The sequence below is a fragment of the Anolis carolinensis genome, chromosome 3 (genome assembly GCF_035594765.1).
Source record: "Anolis carolinensis isolate JA03-04 chromosome 3, rAnoCar3.1.pri, whole genome shotgun sequence".
Classification (NCBI taxonomy): domain Eukaryota; kingdom Metazoa; phylum Chordata; class Lepidosauria; order Squamata; family Dactyloidae; genus Anolis; species Anolis carolinensis.
The window spans coordinates 89,519,044-89,540,088 of record NC_085843.1 but is presented as its reverse complement, the minus strand read 5'-3'; the positions used below and the strand labels follow the sequence as shown (position 1 = coordinate 89,540,088).

The 21,045-nt window shown below is 40.4% G+C and overlaps 1 protein-coding gene across 14 annotated transcripts in view; it reads right to left on the bottom strand.

The window, feature by feature from the left end:
- dmd (dystrophin) overlaps positions 1-21,045 on the bottom strand; it is a 1,684,732-nt gene that overhangs the window by 979,166 nt on the left and 684,521 nt on the right. For all 14 annotated transcript variants that reach the window (XR_010004953.1, XM_008107345.3, XM_016992722.2 and 11 more), the window contains 2 exons: positions 13,518-13,697; positions 5,024-5,199 (listed from right to left, as the gene is read on the bottom strand). Coding sequence is in view for 13 of the 14 variants with exons in the window: in XM_008107345.3 (XP_008105552.2) it covers positions 5,024-5,199; positions 13,518-13,697 (356 nt within the window). In the remaining variant the exon portion in view is untranslated. The remainder of the gene's footprint in view (positions 1-5,023; positions 5,200-13,517; positions 13,698-21,045) is intronic.

The window sequence follows — 21,045 nt, the reverse complement described above, 5'->3', positions numbered from 1 at the left end:
TGGCCCTCATCGAGCCCGACACAGCGGCCAAGAACTGGTTCCAGACCTAGACAGCCTCCTTAGTGACAGGTGGGAAGGAGTGACAGAGCTGGACATCATCTGGGTACAGATGACACCGGACCCCAAAACTCCTGATGATCTCTCCCAGTGGCTTCATGTAGATGTTAAACAACATGGGAGACAAGACAGAGCCCTGCGGGACCCCAAAAGTCAACAGTTGTGGGGCTGAGCAGGCGTCCCCCAATGACACCATCTGGGACTGACCCTCCAGGAATGAATGGAGCCACTGCAGAACAGTACCTCCAAGTCCCATTCCCGCTAGGCGTCCCAGAAGGATACCGTGATCGACGGTATCGAAGGCTGCTGAGAGGTCCAGCAGAACCAGCAGGGACACACTCCCCCTGTCCAGTTCCCGGCGAAGATCATCAACTAAGGTGACCAAGGCTGTCTCGGTACCATGCCCCGGCCTAAAGCCAGACTGTGCCAGATCCAGAAAATCTGTGTCAACCAAGAATCCCTGGAGCTGCAAAGCAACCACATGTTCCAAGACCTTGCCCAAATAGGGGAGATTGGAAATAGGCTGAAAGTTTCTAAATTGAGTGGGATCCAGTGATGGCTTTTTCAACAGCGGCTTGATCACAGCCATTTTTAGGCTCGCTGGAAACTTGCCCTCCTGAAGGGAGGCATTCACCACCATCTTCACCCATTCGGCCAAACCCCCTATGGCTTCTCTCACCAGCCAGGATGGGCAGGGGTCCAGGATGCATGTGGTCGGTCTCGCCTCTCGAAGGATCTTGTCCACATCCTCGAGCTCAACCAATTGAAATGAATCCAACAAAACTGGACAAGCAGGTGCACCCGTTACATCCTCAGAGACTGCCATTAATATGGTGTCAAGGTCGGAATGGATCAGAGCAACTAATAACAAGGCAGCAGGAGATGACAGGATCCCAGCTGAGTTATTTAAAATCTTGAAAGATGATGCTGTCAAGGTGATGCATGCCATATGCCAGCAAATATGGAAAACACAAGAATGGCCATCAGATTGGAAAAAATCAATTTATATCCCCATACCCAAAAAGGGAAATGCCAAAGAATGCTCAAACTTCCGTACAGTGGCACGTATTTCCCATGCCAGTAAGGTAATGCTCAAGATCCTGCAAGGCAGACTCCAGCAATACATGGAGTGAGAGTTACCAGATGTCTAAGCTGGGTTTAGAAAAGGCAGAGGAATGAGAGACCAAATTGCCAATGTCCACTGGATAATGGAGGAAGACAGTGAGTTTCAGAAAAACATCTATTTCTGCTTTATTGACTATTCTAAAGCCTTTGACTGTATGGATCATAAGAAATTGTGGCATGTGCTTGGTGGTATGGGGGTCCCAAGTCACCTTGTCTGTCTCCTGAGAAATCTGTATAAAGACCAAGTAGCCACAGTAAGAACAGACCACGGAACAACAGACTAGTTCAAGATTGGGAAAGGAGTACAGCAGTGCTGTATACTTTCACCCTACCAATTCAACTTGTATGCAGAACACATCATGCAACGTGCGGGGCTTGACGAATCCAAGGCTGGATTAGGTATGCAGATGATACCACTTTGATGGCTGAAAGTGAGGAGGAGCTGAGGAGCCTTATCACCAAGGTGAAAGAAGAAAGTGCAAAAGCTGGGTTGCAGTTAAACATCAAGAAAACCAAGATTATGACAACCAGACTGATTGATAACTAACAAATAGAGGGAGAAAACATGGAGGCAGTGACAGACTATGTATTTCTAGGTGCGAAGATCACTGCAGATGCAGACTGCAGCCAGGAAATCAGAAGACGTCTACTTCTTGGGAGGAGAGCAATGGCCAACTTCGATAAAATAGTGAAAAGCAGTGACATCACACTGGCAATGAAGGTCCACATAGTTAAAGCAATGGTATTCCCCATAGTAACCTATGGATGCGAGAGCTGGACCATAAGAAAGGATGAGCGAAGGAAGATAGGAAAATCTTGAGAGTGCCTTGGACCGCAAGAAGATCCAACCAGTCCATCCTCCAGGAAATAATGCCCGGCTGCTCACTGGAGGGAAGGATATTAGAGGCAAAGCTGAAGTATTTTGGTCACATCATGAGAAGATAGGAAAGCTTGGAAAAGATCATGATGTTGGGGAAAATGGAAGGAAAAAGGAAGAGAGGCCGACCAAGGGCAAGATGGATGGACGGTATCCTTGAAGTGACTGGCTTGACCTTGAAGGAGCTGAGGGTGGTGGCGGCCAACAGGGAACTCTGGCGTGGACTGGTCCTTGAGGTCACGAAGAGTCGGAAATGACTGAGTGAATGAAGAAGAAAAAGAAATGACTTGAAGGCATGCAACAACATAAATTGGTTGTCAGATCGTGAGATTTCCTATACTTGCTGTTTAGGGACGTCCAGAAGAGAATAAGATCAAATGGAATCCAAAGCATAAGTGAAAATAATGGCAGCTCTTGGATATGTAGCTTTCTTTGAAACTCTAATACTGTCAGACCCGAGGCAGCAGGGCACCAAGAACCATACACGGAGGCCAATCTCTATCTAATATCTTTATTAAGTAAATATATAAAAGCAATAAAAACAAGTGAAGAATATAGTTCAGAGGCAGACCTTTCAAATAAGGTCAAATATAGTCCAAAAATATATTGTCCAATAAATGATATTAGAGTTCAAAGTTTTAATCCAAAACCGAAACACACACTATTGCCAAGCAATAGTGTGGGGAAATGCCAGAGTCTTAGGAGTCCAAGGTAGCTTGACAACAAGGCTGGATACAATCTTGATTCTTTAACAAGGTCCGTGACTAGGAACAAGGCAACAATGATTCTTGGAACAAGATCCGTGGATAAAACAAGGCAAGGCAAATCTTGAATACTTGATCCGGGAAGCAAGGAACTGGGGTTACGAAGTCCACACACGATCTTACTCCTGAAGCTGCTCTGTTGACTCCGCAAAAATTCTCCCGTGTCAGGCACCTATATTGGGGTCTCGTTTTCCCGCCAACAACCTCTTTCCCTAGAGAACGAGAAGCGAAACCCAACTTTGTCCAGATGCAAGACTCCTTAGAATTTCCCAAGGGAAGCAGGTCTAATCAGCCTGTTGTTTGGCTGCAATCCGTAAACTCCTGCGATTCTGTTCCCTCACTCCTCTGTCTGCAGCATAGGACTCTCTCCTAGGGAACGGAGGAGAGGAATGCCCAAGGTCTGTTTTACTGAGTTCTTGGGTACAAACATCAACATCCGACAGGTGAAAAGATTCCGGCTCTTGTTGAACCAGCGAAAACCCCATGTTTTCGTCTTCATCTGCCACGATGGCACTAGGAACAGGACTACAAGGCCCATGAGGCATCACAAATACACATTCTACATTCTGTTTGCAACACGTTTGTAGATGGTATTTACAGGGGAGGCTTTATCCACTTCCAAAATCAGCACATTCCTCCATGAAAGTTTTCCTGTGAATGCATTACTGAGAAACACTGACAGCAGAATATGAAATTCACTTTGCATTCAGCTGATGATGTTTTCTGTCATGTCCAGAGCTGTTCTTAGCTGTGGAAGCTTTTGTAGCAAAAGATAGGTCCTTGGATATAAGTAGTATTGCTGTGCAAAGCCCTGTAAATTATGGATATTTTGTACTGGATGTTACAGAAAAATGAGTTTAAGAAAAGCAAAACCATATTAGCTTTACTAGTTGTGAAACTTCATGACAAAATTGACACAGTGGACCATAGTATTTGGCTTTAATAATCAGGATGCCAGCAGAGCAGTCTAATTGCTCTAATTGTTCCAGTACTAGGATTCAAACACAGCCTGCTGTGAGCTCATGCAAGTTAAGCTTCTCTAAAAAGCCTTCTCCCCATCATCCAGCATTTATGAACTACCATGACTGGCATATTGTGAATATAAATTTTCAGATATATTGTATCATTATCTAACATAGTAATTTCACTCTGGGTCAGCTTGGCACTTGTTCTACACTGCTATTTTTTCCTTTCATTCAGGAAAAACTCACTAACCTTTCTAAAGGAAGGATTCATACTGTCTACTGTTCTTTTACTTTTTTCCCTATATACTTTAGCTAGCTTACTGAGATAGATGTTCTTCACTTCAGCAGGGAAGAATGATGTAACACCTACTGCCTTTCACCTTGTAATCCTAGGAATTACTTAATTTGACAATGTATTACTGACCCTTTGTAACATCAGTTTGAAGAAAGTGTTGGGAGAAATACAATATTAAAATAATGAAAATTCTCAAAAGTAAATGGAAGAAACATTTGAGCTTATCACACAAGGCAGGCAAATCAGCAGGGCAACAGTATCCTAGCTTTGAAGTTATCATACAACATTGCTCCTTTTCTGCTGCTCTTTCAGTGGAAGCCATTTTTTTTTAAAAAGGGGGGAATAATTCATGGATTACTTATGTTGATAAAAGAAACATTTTCCAGGCCAGTTATCATTGGGAGAATGGTGGGTGATAAATCCAAGGCAAAGAAGCTGTTGTCCTGAAGTATTTGCAATTTCCCTGTCTCATATGATTAAACTCTTATGTGTTGGTTAGGAAATGTGGGATTAGATGGTCCTGCACATGTTTCTGGAGAAGAATTCCCAGTAGACCTAACCAGAACAAAGAGATATAATGGTAGCCGTATTCCAGAAATATCTGGAAGGCCATCTTGTCTTATGATTACAAAATCCCAGTTATCATTTCAACATGCTCATTTTTATTGGAATCAAAGTCCAAAAAATCCAATCAGCTTATTTTTGTTATTTTACTATTAATACTAATTCATCTTTCACCCATTATAAAATTAAATAGGCTCTCAAATATATAAAGTATACAATTGGTTCTCATGGTAGTCAACCAGGTACCTGTGTGATGCTTAAAGATGCACTCTGAACATGAATATAACAGCATCCACCTATTCCCTTAGCATAGGCAATCTGCAATTGTTTTTAAATACAATTTTTTGAGAAAAAAGTTTCTTTTCCTTGATCTCACCTTTTCCTAATTTCTGAATCAACAACAATTTGCCTCTTCTTCTGTGGTGGAGGTGGCGGGAGCTCCTCTTTAGCATGCTTAACCAGGATTTTTTCTCTTGTAGTCACCATAGTTACAGTTTCCATTACTGTTGTCTGTGTTAGAGATGTCTGACTGGTAGCAACAGCCTGTGAAATCTGTGAAAAGTATTGAACAGAGGTCACACATTGCTTGAAAGACTTTTAATAAAGACTGTTTGGAGTGCCAATAGAAAATAATGAGAAACTGCTCTTGCTTGTTCACAGTTTGACCTTCAGAACAAAACAACACTGTATTGAACTGAAGCCAAATTGTTTTATCAGACTCATACTAGATGAATAAGACATATGAAAAAGTCAATATCAAAATCAGGACCTAACCTAAATAGATTGTATTTGGGGGGACTTTATATTTCAAGTCAACCAAAGAGCAGAAAACTCTGATATTCCATTTGTTGAAATAAAGTACTGTAAAGAATGAACACACACACACAGATTCTTTACTTCACAAGTTTTCAACACCAGTAGAGAAGTTTCATATTATTCAGATATCTAGCTGAAAATGACCCTGTCACATATTCACAATGTTACAAGTCAGACGCCAGCCAATATAAACAACTCAGTTTATTGCAAAAACAACACAAAAGAGCCTAAGAAACAACCAAAAGGAGGCTCAAAACACTTTCGCTTCAGTGTGAGGTAACAATGTCAAAAAGAACTCAAAACAACCCAAACTTGGGATATAATGTGGATTATCCTGGGAAATAATCCAGATTAAAACAAACTTAGTTGAAAAGGCTGGAAACTCGCTCCACCTGCTGGTTGGAGCTAAACAAACACATGAAAGCTACCAGCAATAGCCCACAGTGACCAACGGCCATACAATGCCCCAAAACATTGCTAAAGCAAAACCACGTTGTAAAGGAGAAGTCACAGCTGCCACATCCGGTCCGTGTCATCAGGGAGAAGTCACAGTCACCGAATTCCAGTCCAGGTCATCAGGAATAAGTCACAATCACCGAATTCCAGTCCAAGGTAAACACAAAGAGCCAAAGCGACGGAGGCAAGCCGGCAGCTAATGCATAAAACCAACACAAGATAATCCAGCGCAAACCCACACAATGCCAGCCCCTGTTGCCACTAAAAACCCAGGTTAACACATCCCAAAGCAGTCTTCCAAACACGTCTTCTGAAACAGAGATCCTGAAAAGTGCCCAACAAAACACCTTGCTGATTGCAAAGTTACATTAGCAACAAACTTACTTTATCTACAAATCCTCCTCTGAACTTGAGCCAGCCAACGCCCCATCCACAGCTGGTTGCTGCAAATCCTCATCAGAGCTGGAGTCACCCAATGCCCCACCTCCAGTTGCAGCCCTTCTATGATCTCTCCAGCCAGACCACCTTCTATCCAAGCCCATAACTCCCCAGGATCCATCTGTATCTTCTCCGTGCCATCCCTCAAATGTACCACTGCTTGTGGGCTCCTCAAGAATCTCCTGGATTTCCTGAACCTTAGTCCAATCCATCATCTCACTCCCAGAGTCTGACATCCCATCCTCCTGACTCCCAGTCCCACAATCCCCTTCAAAGCCCTCAAAGGTATCATCATCAGAGGGCTCCATAAGTATTTCCCAGATTCTCTTTCTTTGTTGCTCCTCATCAGAGTCTTGCTCATGAGCAGTTTTCCTGCCTCTTCTAATACAACTAGTAGGATCTCTACTTGAAGACTCCATCACAACACACAAGCAATTAATTAATTGTTTGTGTGTTTTAAAATGACCTTTACTCATTTGTTTTAATGATGAAGTTACTATTTATGCAAGTCAAAGGAAAACAGCAGTCTCCATGCTATAGATTATTTCTTTTTTCCCTCAAGAAGAGGGCAACATTATCTTGCCTTCAAGAACAAAGCAAATGAGATAAGCTTCAAAAGAAGAGTATAGGAATACTCATTCCACAGCCCTCATGCTTTTGTGGTCTCAGAAGAGATGATGAAAATGATGATGATGAAAATGATGATGATGATGATGATGATGGTGATTTTTTCTTTATCTTAGGAGAGACTTCAGAAACTGCAAGTCGCTTTTGGTATGAGAGAATTGGCCATCTGCAAGGATGTTGCCCAGGGAATGCCCAGATATTTGATGTTTTACTATCCTGTGGGAGGCTTCTCTCATGTCCCCGTATGGGAAGGTGGAACTGACAGAGAGAGCTCATCCCGCTCTCCGGATTCGAACCGCTGACCTTTTGGTTAGCAGTCCTGCCAGCACAAGGGTTTAATTTGTTGCACCATCAGGGGCTCTCAATAATAATAATAATAATAATAATAATAATAATAATAATAATAATAACAACAACAACAACAAGCTAAAGGGCCTCATCATTTTAGCCATGTTATGTGATCATTTAGTGCTCTAGTTATTTTAGTTCATGTGAAGTTCTGTTTCTATTTAAAACTAAATAACAGATCATGCTATATGGCAAAAAAGAGATAATATAAGGGGATGAACACGACTTCATTCTTCAAATACTCTGCTACTTACTAAGCATCCAAAATGTCAGTCAAAATGACTGAAGACTATATGGCATGTATTTCAGAACAATAAAAAGATAATTTAGCCAACATAAAGAGAAATGTATGCTAGATTACATTTCTCTTTTTGTTGGCTGAAAAGCAAAGTCAACTATTAATTTCAATATGTCATTTGTCTTCTTAGTGAAAGATATTGCTGAGACAGAGAATGGTTGAGAATATAAATCTTCTATGAAAAGTATACAAAATGGAAAATCACCCATGATTCAACTCAGATTGGCTAGAGATTATAAACCAAAGTTTTTAAGGGTTCTGCTCCCCTCTGATTCATCATTCCCTAGCCATGAAAAGCATTTTACAGTCCTGAGATACATAGATTTGGAATACAAATTTGGAGTTTTAAAAAGTTCTACCTTCAGCAATTTGGAATTTTAAAAGGTTTGCACCTGAGTTTGCACTAATTGTGTTCAAGAAAACTGTAGCACCACAAAGCTGTAAAAAGACAGTCAACTGCCTACTTTAGTGAACTCGAGGGAAAACACCAAGCCATACAAAATGACTGCTTTGCTGCAAAAAGATTAGCTTTTCGAGCCAAAGCAAAGTGATTCCCTGCCGGATAACCAGACTATATGCTTGATATGAAAATGAAAAACAATGTTCCCTTAAGTAATGAAAGATGTATGCTTGCCAAAACATATGCTTTTCCTATATCTATATCTTACATTCAAGCATTCTTTGTATGGTAACGGTCAATGAGAAGTAAATGTAGGCTTAATTTGCAATTCTAACCACTGAAGTTTGCATCTCTGTGTACAAAAGGATGAAATGCAAAGAATCTCAGCTCCATTAATGTTGAGTTTGACACTCAGAAGCTAGAATGTGATGTTCTTGTGTGTAACTTAGTGATCTAGAGGAGAAATCTCCTCATTGGTAGTTTGGGAAACTTGAAAAAGCCCTTTATCTCCCTCCCCCCTGATTATTTAAAAAGTATCACTATCTCAACTGCAAAGACAATCCAGACCAAACAGGCAGTGAGCTTGATCACTAGACCACAGCTCTTAAGCTTTTTCAACTTGTGACCCCTTTTACCCAAGAAATATTTATGTGACCACAAATATATAAAGGTCAGAGGGAGGGGGAGGAGAGAGACATATATGCATGCAACACATGGAAGAGAAAAAGGAAAGGAGAGGGATGTGCTCAAGGGAGAGAGAGAGATAGGAAAGCAGAAACAGATATATGTGCAGGCTGTGTTCCTACCTAAGGACATATGCCGCGGCAATAGATGCTGCAAAGAATGCTTTCTTCGCAGCTAATATTGCGTCTGCAAAAAACCGTCCAGCGGAGCTGTTTCGAGTTGTTAGAGGTTTGTTAAATCCCATCTCGTAAGACGGGATCCCTGACAGCTCGGCAGCCCGCTGTGAAGCATTTGCTCGGTTTTTTGCGGACAAAGTTTCTCTGATCCGCTCTGGCTTTGACACCATATTAACGGCAGTCTCCGGGGATGTAACACGAGCATCTGCTTGTCTCATTTTGATGGATTCTTTTCAATTGGTTGAGCTCAAGGATGTGGACAAGGTGCTTGGAGAGGTGAGGGCTACCACATGCATCCTAGACCCCTGCCCATCCTGGCTGGTGAGAGAAGCCAGAGGGGGATTGGCCGAGTGGGTGAAGGTGGTGGTGAATGCCTCCCTTCGGGATGGCATATTTCCAGTGAGCCTTAAATTGGCTGTGATCAAACCGCGGTTGAAGAAGCCATCACTGGACCCCACTCAATTGGATAGCTATTGGCCTATTTCCAATCTCCCCTTTCTGGGCAAGGTTGTGGAACGTGTGGTGGCCACGCAACTCCAGGCATTCTTGGTTGACACTGATTTTCTAGATCCAGCACAGTCTGGTTTCAGGCCGGGGCATGGTACCGAGACAGCCTTGGTCGCCTTAGTCGATGATCTACACCGCGAGCTGGACAGGGGGAGTGTGTCCCTGCTGGTTCTGCTGGACCTCTCAGCGGCCTTCGATACCGTCAATCACGGTATCCTTCTGGGGCGCCTTGCGAGGATGGGGCTTGGAGGTACTGTTCTGCAGTGGCTCCGGTCCTTCCTGGAGGGTCGATCCCAGATGGTGTCATTGGGGGACAACTGCTCGGCCCCACAACCATTGACTTGTGGGGTCCCGCAGGGTTCAATACTGTCCCCCATGTTGTTCAACATATACATGAAGCCACTGGGAGAGATCATCCGGAGTTTCGGGGTCCGGTGTCATCTGTACGCAGATGATGTCCAGCTCTGTCACTCCTTTCCACCTGTCACTAAGGAGGCTGTTCAGGTCCTGAACCGGTGTCTGGCCGCTGTGTCGGACTGGATGAGGGCTAACAAATTGAAATTGAATCCAGACAAGACAGAGGTCCTCCTGGTCAGTTGTAAGGCTGAACAGGGTATAGGGTTACAGGCTGTGTTGGACGGGGTCGCACTCCCCCTGAAGACACAGGTTTGCAGTCTGGGGGTTCTCCTGGATTCACCGCTGAGTCTGGAACCCCAGGTCGTCTCAGCGGTGGCCAGGGGAGCCTTCGCACAACTCAGACTTGTGTGCCAGCTGCGCCCGTATCTTGGGAAGTCTGACTTGGCCACGGTGGTCCACGCTCTGGTCACATCCCGGTTGGATTACTGCAACGCGCTCTACGTGGGGCTGCCTTTGAAGACGGCCCGGAAGCTCCAACTAGTACAACGGGCGGCAGCCAGATTGTTAACTGGGCGACATACAGGGAGCATACTACTCCCTTGTTAAGCCAGCTCCACTGGTTGCCGATATGCTACCGAGCCCAATTCAAAGTGCTGGTCTTGGCCTACAAAGCCCTAAACGGTTCTGGTCCAATTTACCTGTCCGAACGTATCTTCCCCTATGAGCCCACGAGAACCTTAAGATCATCTGGAGAGGCCCTGCTCTCGGTCCCACCTGCCTCACAGGCACGGCTGGTGGGGACGAGAGACAGGGCCTTCTCGGTGGTGGCTCCCCGGCTGTGGAACTCCCTCCCCAGTGACATTCAGCAGGCCCCATCCCTTTTGGGGTTCAGAAAAAAACTGAAGACCTGGCTATGTATGCAGGCATTCGAAGAATAAGCATGTGTTGGCTTCAACGCGGTCTGAATTACGGCTCTTGCATAAGGTCTGGTACATAAGGAATGGCACGGGCACTTTGCATTGTTTTAAACTTTATATATTGTATTTTATGACTGTTTTAACTGTTTTAATGTTTTAGTTCATTGTATATCAGTGTAACGGCATCAATTGCCAATTGTAAGCCGCCCTGAGTCCCCCCGGGTGAGAAGGGCAGGGTATAAATGATTGAAATAAATAAATAAATAATAAAACATACAAAGTTTTGGAAGTTTTGGAAAGTTTTGAATTTTTTTGCTTCAAAATTCGGAAATGATTTTAGAAATGAAGTGCCAGCGCCTCCTACTTTTGAAGTGAGTATTGAACCACTCTTTTCATGGATTGCTCATGCCTAGTAGGCCTATAGCAAACAAAAATGTTGTATGTGAGAAATGCTCAGCCACTAAAACTGGTTCATTGTCCTTAAGATCTCACACATTCTCTGAAGAAACAGCTGATCATAGATTTCTCATCTGCTGAACATCTGCTGATAGTGCATTTTTTTTCTATACACCGATGCCAAATTGGAGATAAGTTGTCAGGCAAAAATATCACAACACTAATGTATCTAATTAAATTTATCATTTAATACAGTTATTTAAATTAACTATCACTAAAACCATAAAATTAATATTAGCTCATTTGAATTCTCGTTCTAGGAGACAGATAGGGCAGAAATTTTTTTTGACAAATCTATTATTTATTGGGCTTGTATCAGAGATGCCTATCTCATTTTCGGTTGTTAATAACCACTGAGCAGTAATCTTAGTAGTATTAAATACGAGGGATAATTTAATAAGTTTAATCGCAACACGTAACATTGCTGTGTCCCTTGCTCAATGTTCAGCTATGGAAATATCATATTTACTTGATTCTAATGCTCACCTTTTTTGACTAAATTACCTTCCCAAAATTAAATTTGTGTAATATGATAAATAATTTTTTGCATTTCCGAGTTTTGAAAATTGAGGTGCACATTAGATTCAATGGTGCATTAGACTTAAGGAAACGAAGGTATTTCAGAAAGTCTCAGTTCCAAGAATGGAAGCTTCTTTTGTTTGAGCTAGCACAGTGTAGTTGTTTGAGTGTTGAACTATGACACAAGAGGACTGGATTCAAATCTCCTCTTAGCCATGAAAACCCACAGGGCAATCCTGAGTAAACCACATTTTCTCAACCTCAGAGAAAGGAATAGGCAACTCCCTCTGAACAAATCCTTCCAAGGAAACCTCAATATAGGCTCACTTTAGGGTCATCATAAGTCAAAAGTGACTTGAAGGCACACAACAAATACATCAATTTAAACAGCAGTCATCCACACTAAACTCAATGGGATTTCCTTTTGGTTATACATATTTAATATTGTGTTGCAATAGCTATTGCAGTTTTCTTTGTACTATACTGCACAGCGATGTTTTAGGAAACAACTGAGAGGGCATTTATCTCAGTGAAAACCACAGAATTGGTTCTAAATTTAACAAACTACATAACAATTATTACTCATTTCTTATAATTGAATCCCCTGTGAAGTGTAAATGACCATTTTCACTACATTTTGCCAAATTGATTACTAACTGCCCACTGCAACCATGATTCCCTCCCTTTCATTTATATCATGTTCATTAGTCCACCTCCCAATGTATTCAATAAATGCCAGCTAAATTAGAAGGAATACTAAAGAAGACTGAATGAAAGATTCAGTGTTTGGCTAGAAGCAGAGGAGTTGTTGAGTACAGGTGTACCAGTTCATTACTACATTTTACAAATATGATTTAATTATGAAATCCAATTACAAGCTGTGCAATCGCACAATTTAGAAGAGAATAATAAATGACAAGGTCCTATGCATGGTATAAATAAATTATGTTGCATTCAGTGGGGATTATTCCCAAATATTTTGGTCATTCTCACTAGATAGCCAAGCATTTGGAAAACTGGTGGCACAGAGCCAGCAAATCTTTCCAACTGTCAATGGCACAAAAAGTTTCCCCTTTCCACACTGCTAGTGTGCCTTCTAGCCTTTCTGTCTTTCAATTATGCCACCTTTTTCCTTTAAGTAAATAACTTTTACTGCTTGATGAAAGATCCAACTGTTTTTGTAACCTTTAGAATGAACACTTTGAGATCACAAGCTCTCATGGAATCATAGAATGGTAGAGTTGGAAGAGACCTCATGGGCCATCCAGTCCAACCAAGAAGCACCTCTCCATTAGTTTCTTTAACAAGAAACATTAGTGTATACATTCATGCAAATAAATTATCACAATCAGCACTGCAAAATTAATGCAGTTTAACGCCACATTAATTTCCATGGCTAATGCTATAGAATACTGGGTAGTGTAGTTTGGTCAGGCATTATCACACTTGGGCAGGGAAGGCTAAGACCTTGTACAATTCTCATGAATGCATGGCATTAAACCATGACAGTTAAAGTGGTGTCAATCAGCATTCTATAGTGTAGATGCATCCCCTATTGTCAATTTACATCAATTTTGTCATTCTGTTATGTCAGAAAAACAAAAAAAAGAACTTCACTTGAGTGAAGGGTAAAGGTATTTAGAGTACTACACACAGTACCTGAAAGATTGGAGATGCAAAATAGATAACACTGTAGGCACAACATGACCAATTACAATTCACACATGTTTTTTATAGCCTAGAGAAGAATGTCATGTCTTTAAGAAAAACAGACTGAAAAAGACTTGAAACTGCACCAATTGCATTTTAGTCATTTCACAGGCATATGATTTGACTGTCATTTGTTGACAGGGTAAATGGCTATGACAAACCTGCTTAGAACTGCTCTCCAGTTTCTCTGCCAAAGTTTCCCAACGCTGAGCCACATTTTCTAGCCATCCTTCCAGCTTTTGGGAGAGAGTTTTACTTTTTACAGCTGAAAGGAGGTCTTGGCTGAGTGACTTCAAATGATCCATAGTCTGTGTTTTGATTTCCAGTTCTCCTTTCAAGATCTGTTACAATGGATACAGTAAATCAAAATGAAAACAAAAACAAAATAAATAAAAACATAAATAAAGTAACTGTAGCAAAGTAACTGCATTTTAAATGAGGACCTCTTTTAAATGAGGACGGGCTATGCCATTGCACCAACAATCACTGGTGAAAGGAAATGTGTGCAGGGCAGCATTTGATGCCCTGTGTGCCCTCTCTCCTCCCCTCATCACACAGGGGGGACAGGTCAAGGTTGGCACCCTTTCCCTCCCCCCATAAGATGGCAGAAAGGGTGGCAACTCACATTGCCCCACTGCCCTTTCCTCCATCTTACGGGGAAATGGGGAGGAAAGTGTGAGTAGCTCCGTTGGAGCTACCCAAAATACACTTTCCTCCAAGTAGTCATGAAGAAAGTGCCTTTTGGCGCTTCCTCCGACTTTGGGAGGAAAGTGGGCGGGACCTGCCATGAGTCGTGTGATGGCGAATGGCAGGCCCCGTACTTGTCATGAAGCAAAGTGGCAAATGGGGCATAAATACCCTGTGAGAAGAGGAAGTAAGAGATATCAAACACAAACACATAGAAACAATATAACAAATCAAAACCAACTGTGCAGTGATGGTACACAGATGATACAAATGCCTGGACTGCAACACAGTGGCCATTGGTCTAGGGCAGTAGTTCTCAAACTGTGCTTCTCCAGGTGTTTTGGACTTCAGCTCCCAGAAATCCTAGCCAGTTTACCAGCTGTTAGGAATTGTGAAAGCTGGAGTCCAAAACATCTGGAGGAGCACAGTTTGGGAACCATTGGTCTAGAGTCTCCTAAAATACCCTTTTCAGATAAATTACAACTTGGAGTGACCAACTATGAATGATTTGCAATGGGAGAATATTTTAGCATACAGAATAATGTTGCTAGAATAATAGATTATAACACCACATACTTTTATGAGACTGATAAAAGAGGCTTCTGTGCCACTAATATTAAAAAATAAGTTAATGTAAGCACCCTGCTAATCTACATTCGAAGTAGAAAACTGTAAAGCAGCTTTTCCTACATGACCTTTAAACTAATTGGGTCTCAAAAGAGATTTGAAAGACAAATGAAACAAACTTTTAAATGTTAATGTGGAATAAAGCATGTGTTATCATTTTCCCCACTCTGCTCTTATATATATATAAGGAAGGAACTACTGTTTTACCCCCTTTTCTTTCCATGTAGTTTATCTCTCTGGTATCCAATTTTCTGTTAAAAATTAAGCCAAACTACTTCATTAATTGAGAAATGCCTGTATTGACACATGTTTCCCCTTTTATGACATAAAGTAGTTTTGAAACTAAAAATTCTATTTTCCAGATAAAATACAATTATTTTTCCAATATGACGAAACTATTGGTGCAAATTAAACAACCATAGATGAACAAAAACATTTTGAACTTTCTAAAGACCACTTTAAAACCTCCAAAATCATCCAGGGATTTTTTTTCTTTTTTCCACGACCCTCTACTTTTCTTATGATTTTTATTTTGCTGGCCAGACTTACAGAGTCTTGTTCTTTTTTAGCATGCTGGGGATATCTGTGAGGTCATCTAATCTGTATTTCCTTTTCTCTAAGTTTTTCTCTTCAGAAATATTAAACTAGGGATTGGGGGGGGGGGGGAGGGAGGAGTTGCTGACCTCCTGTTCTAAGCAGTCAGATAGAGTAGGACCACCTACAGTAACATTTCATTTTTCCCCAGCTCAAGATTTATTACATTATTCACAGCAGACACATTGCTTCAACCTGACACCTGTGTTTCTCCATTGATCCTGATAAAAAAACCTTCCAGCCAGAGACAAAAAGAAAAATTAAGTGAATAAAAAGATTTTGTAAAAAAGTGTGTCTTTTCCTTTAATATTCAGTTTGTGCTTGGAACCTTTAGCTGTTAGACACAATACAGGATCAATGGATTTCAGCTTGTCTGTGTAGAATTTTTTTTAATAAAAAACCTCTTTTTGTAGATAATCATGTGTTGTGCATTTCAAAGTCCTAGTAGATCCCAGTTTTGATACAGTTGATTAGTAAGTTTTATTTTAAAAAATCTGGGTATTCAATTACTTGGTCCAAGAGTGAGACAAGATGAACTCCAGTATTTACATTTTGCCCAAATTCTGTTACTTATTTAGGTATAATTATTACCAGGGATTTATCTCAGATGATCAAAGGGAACTGAGGAAATAAATTGCACAAGATTTGGACAGATGGTTGACTGTAAAGATGAGACCATATGATTAAGTAAACAAGATAAAAAGAAATATTATTTCTAGAATGGTCAACGTTAATTGTGGAATTATTCCATTTATACGTTGCAAGGTTTTTTTTCAAAAAGTGCTGTAGAGTAAATGTATTTTTAAGAGATTTTAGGTAAGGGAGGGAGCTCATCTCCTTGATTTTTTTTTTAAAAAAAGAATGCAAATGCTCACCAAAGAAGGGGGAGCCTTCCAGAGCTTATTACATACTATCACACATGCCTGTTATCTTTTATTAATTTCTGGAAATGTCCACTTAATGCAGTAATTCATCATAATGCCCTGCTCAATTTCACATCTACTCCTATCAGTTAAATGGTAATATGTTTCTTGGAAATAAAATAATGACAAATGGAACAAGATTTTTCATATCCTTTTGACTGCTAAAATATTGACACTTCATGACTGTAAAGGTAGTCTTTTTACTACCTGTGATTCAATGGATAGATGATTTAACAACATTTGAAAGAATGATGTGTAGACAAAATTAACAAATGGGCGTATATTAGGATATTTGATCAGTTTTTATAGAGACTTGCACCTTTTTGTTTTTATATTCCTGCTTTTGTTATACTGGATTTCTTTTGAATGTTTTTTTAAAGCAAAAATTAAAAATGACCTTTTGTCAGAAGCTCTATATATCTATATCTATATCTATATCTACATCTATATCTATATCTATATATAAGCCTTATTTTGGTAAAATCTCTCAAGAAGGAAAGCTACAGACTTCAAAAAGTCGTAAATAAGGCTCCAATGGTTTAGGAATTCCAAATCAGTGGCAATTATTTATTTATTTATTTACAGTATTTATATTCTGCCCTTCTCACCCCAAAGGGGACTCAGGGCAGATCACAATGTACATATATATGGCAAACATTCAATGCCATTAGACAAACAACAAACAGATAGACAGACACAGAGGCTATTTAACTCCCCAGCTTCTGGCTTTTGTGAGGGTATGCTCGGTTCCGGCCACAGGAGGAGCTACTGCTTCATCATCCACTGTGACGATGACTCCTTTTTGATGGAGTACTTCCTCATCTGGTGTTGTAAATCAGTTAAATTAGCCTCCCCACATAAGTGGTCCCTAAATTTTCTACTTGACAGATGCAACTGTCTTTTGGGTTGCTTAGGTCAACAACGAGCAGGGCTATTTATTATTTTAATTGTCAGGTGTTCACTCCGACACGGGCTGGCCTTGAACTCATGACCTCTTGGTCATAGTGATTTACTGCAGTTGGTTACTAACCAGCCTGTGCCACTCTTGAATGAGAGTGCTATATATCTTTCACACTTGTGCATAATTCCTAATAAAGTCTTATATAAGAGATGGGATGGGAAATTTACATTTTCACCATTTTCACCAACTGAAATTTAATGGCAGATAGTGGCTTCCATAGCGGTAGTGTGATCAAACTATTGTCGGTTTTAGTCCATAATTTAAAACAACTATCTAGTAGGCATGGGCGAATTCCTTGGAATTGTTGTTAATCATAATAAAATCGTATCTATTTTGGGTTCTGAATGGGGTTCCGAGGTGGTTTGGCAATTAGGAATTAACCTTCCAAATCAAAGCATTGGAGCCCATTTATTTAATGATCTCGGAAAACCTTTGGATATATGAGAAAGCGTTTTTAATTCAACCAAACTTTGTTTGCAGGGAAGAGCATTTTCCCTCCTGGCTGGGGCTAGCCACGGGCTTAATGGCAGCTCCATGGAAAGCAACCAAGTCCTGAGCATTTTCCCTCCTGGCTGGGGCTAGCCGTGGGCATAATGGCAGCCCCATAGAAAGCAACCAAGTCCTGAGCATTTTCCCTCCTGGCTGGGGCTAGCAGCCGCCAGTTTTGAGATAGCATGGTGTTGTGTAGTGGTTTGAGAGCAGGACTGCGATTGCAGCTTAATTCCCCATTCAGCCATGGAAACCCACTGGGTGATCTTGGGCAAGTCACATGTTCTCAGCCCCAGAAGACCCAATGAAACAGGAAAAACACTTTCAAACCAGGAACAGATTTTTGTTATTATTAAAAATGTTTTTTTATAAAAACTTTGGAAATTTACCAAAACTCTGAGGATAAGTCAAATGTTCTTAGATTTGGTTAGCTAACAGTGGTAAATGTGTTCTACCACTGTAGCTAGTTTCATTAGGATAGCTCAAAAAATGAGGGAGAAAGAAGCCCCTCAAGTTTCCCCATTGACAATAATGTTTTCTTTTCATGCACATGCGCATCTGCCATTAACAAGGTACATACGAAGATTCAGAAGTTTCAGAAAGTTTTGCTTCAAAATTCAGAAATAACTTTAGAAACAAAGCACCAGTGCTTCCTACTTTCGAAGAGAGTTTAGAACCATTTTTTCCCCTGGATCACACATGCCTACTATCTAAAATACTAAAATGCTATATTTAAAATAGACTCGGCATCTTTGACCATTCTGTAAAAATTAATACTAATTTTAAGCATCACCTATCACTAGTCAGATTAGTAAATTTAATTGTACAAAATATATTGAATCAGGATTTTCCACCTCTGTTGGAGATAATATTCAAGTAAAGGAAAGAATGCTGCATACAAATCCATGAATATGAATGGGAGACAAAGTAATGCATGGTGATAATACCACAAATTCTTTCCAGATACTATATTGGAGATGAATGATGTTGTGCTTCTGCAGCTTTGGACACTGGTGCTGCAAGCTTTCATCTTGTTGTTGGCTGATAAAAGGTAACAAATAATGGCAGAATGCATTTTGCAGGTGCCATCAACATGTTCTACTGAAATTGATGCTGAGTCTTCCTTTTTTCCTCTATTTGTTCTAATAAAATCCAAGCATATCACTTCAGATCTTGAGCACATGCCTGAGAATTATGATGAGCTACAGAAGAACTAAAATTTTACTTCTGAAACAATTTGATAAATCACTACAGACAGGGAAAATTGGCTTTATATGTTCTGGATGGGATAACTATAAAGGAAAAGTTGTTCCTTGTCAGTCATAAAGTAGATCAGTGAATAGGGCTCTAGCCTGTACTGGATGGGATTAGATTCCCCTTGAAATATCAGGTTCAGAGCTAGGTCTACTGTCTTACTCAGATTTGAGCCTGGATGCCCAGGTGTGCCAGCTGTTCCTGTTTCATGAGAAGTCAAATTGCATTACAGTGAAACATGCCTTGATTACATCCCATTTAGATTATTGAAGCAAACTACACGGTACTGCTTTTGGAAACTGTTCAGAAACTTTGTCAAGTCCAAAACACTGTGGCCAGACTGCTGCCCAGGGCTATTACTAAAATCAGATAATTGTTTTCTTGAAACAGCCTCGCTTACTATCAGTCTGTTTTTGGGCAGAATTCAAAGTGCTGTTTATGAAATTTAAAGGACTATACTTCCCTATTGAAACCAACCTGGATTTCACATCATCATAAGGCTGTGGAGTGATAGGTTGGCCTCCTCTCTCTTGTCGTTCCATCCGCCAGCAAAAACCCTATATGCTGAAGGTTTAGCTGGAAATAGCAGCCCAGAAGGCTAGTAGGCTATAGAGGGCCACAAAAAATCGCAAAGAAGTCTTGGGTCCATCTACACTGTAGAATTAATGCAGTTTGATACCTTGTTAACTGACATGATTAAATACCATGGAATCATGGGAGTTGTGGTATGGTGAGGAACCAGCATGCGTTGGCAGAAAAGAATAAATACTTTGTAAAACTTCAACTCCTATGGCTTCATAGTATTTAATCACATCAGTTAGGGTAATGTTGAACTGCTTTAATTCTACAGTGTAGAAACAGCCCTTGTGAGGCTTGCAATATCATGAGACTTTGTACAAGATCTGCAGAGATTACACAATGAAATCATGTGATGACTGTGATTTCTGGGGTTTTTTTTTGCTGATCAACACTTGGCACAATGTTCTTCCCTCCACAATGGCATAATGGCGAGATTAAGGTCTCATTCTTATTACTGATTTTATTATATCACTTCTAATCATATTAGGGAAACCCCGCATACTCCAGTACATTTTGGCACTCTCCTGTGCCACAAAGCAGCTGCGTTCTGGTGCAAAGGGCAGTGGCAGAAGCTCCAACAAGCACAGTAGATAGAGTGATGTCCCTGAAGAGCTGTGGGGCCAGACAATTCTATCTTCCAGTTAGGGGAGGTTGTCCATTTTTAAACAAAGCCAAAATTTGGTGTTTCAGTTGGGTTGTGGTTATATTTAGGATTTCTAGTTGATGAAAGGAGTAATATAACATAATGCCAAAGCATGTAATATTAGACTTTAAAAATTCATTCAAGCTGCTTAGAACGGAAATGTAATTCATTGTAATCAATGCAAGATGGCAATGTAACTTATTGGATTAATGAATTAATTAAATTTGTTTAAAAAGAAATAGAGAATGACCTCTTTGGTTGTCATTGTTTTGCTACTGACTTCCACTAAGCACACTTGCCATCTTTAATTTTCTTCATGTCAAAAAGTTACTTTAAAGGGTAGGAGTTGTTAGAAGGTATCTTCCAAATAAGAGAGAAGCAAAGCAGGGAGGAAATAATCAGATTTTCAAATAGGTCCATGACCCCCAAAAGTTGAAGGGGCACTGATTCGACACTACTGCATTTCAGAGCACCTTACAGGGTCTTGCCATGCTTTTTGAGGTGCTTTTCATTCTACGTGTGCTTTTTAAAAGTTCTTCTACATGGCTATGATAAATAAATTGCTCTCCAGCAGAACTGTGCCACACTGAAAGAAGAATACTTGAAATTTTAGAATAGAGATAATTTAGTCAGATGAATGCTAGTTAAACTGTATAACCTTTATTAAGCATTTTAGAATACAGTCTAAAAATCTGGAATGTAAGTCAAAGTCAAAGATTCACAGGTGCAAAGAATGCCATCTGGCCTCTTTCTTTTATTAAAATTCGCTTTACAGAGATAAGGTTTTTCAAATGCTATGTCTGTGTTTGCCCTTTTCACTTTCATGAGACTAGTGCTGATCTATAGCTTTGAGAACTGATGTGGATGTGTGTGTATTTTTGCCTATGGAAATTTACTCAGGTCATAGGTTTGGGCACAATTTATTGAGAACA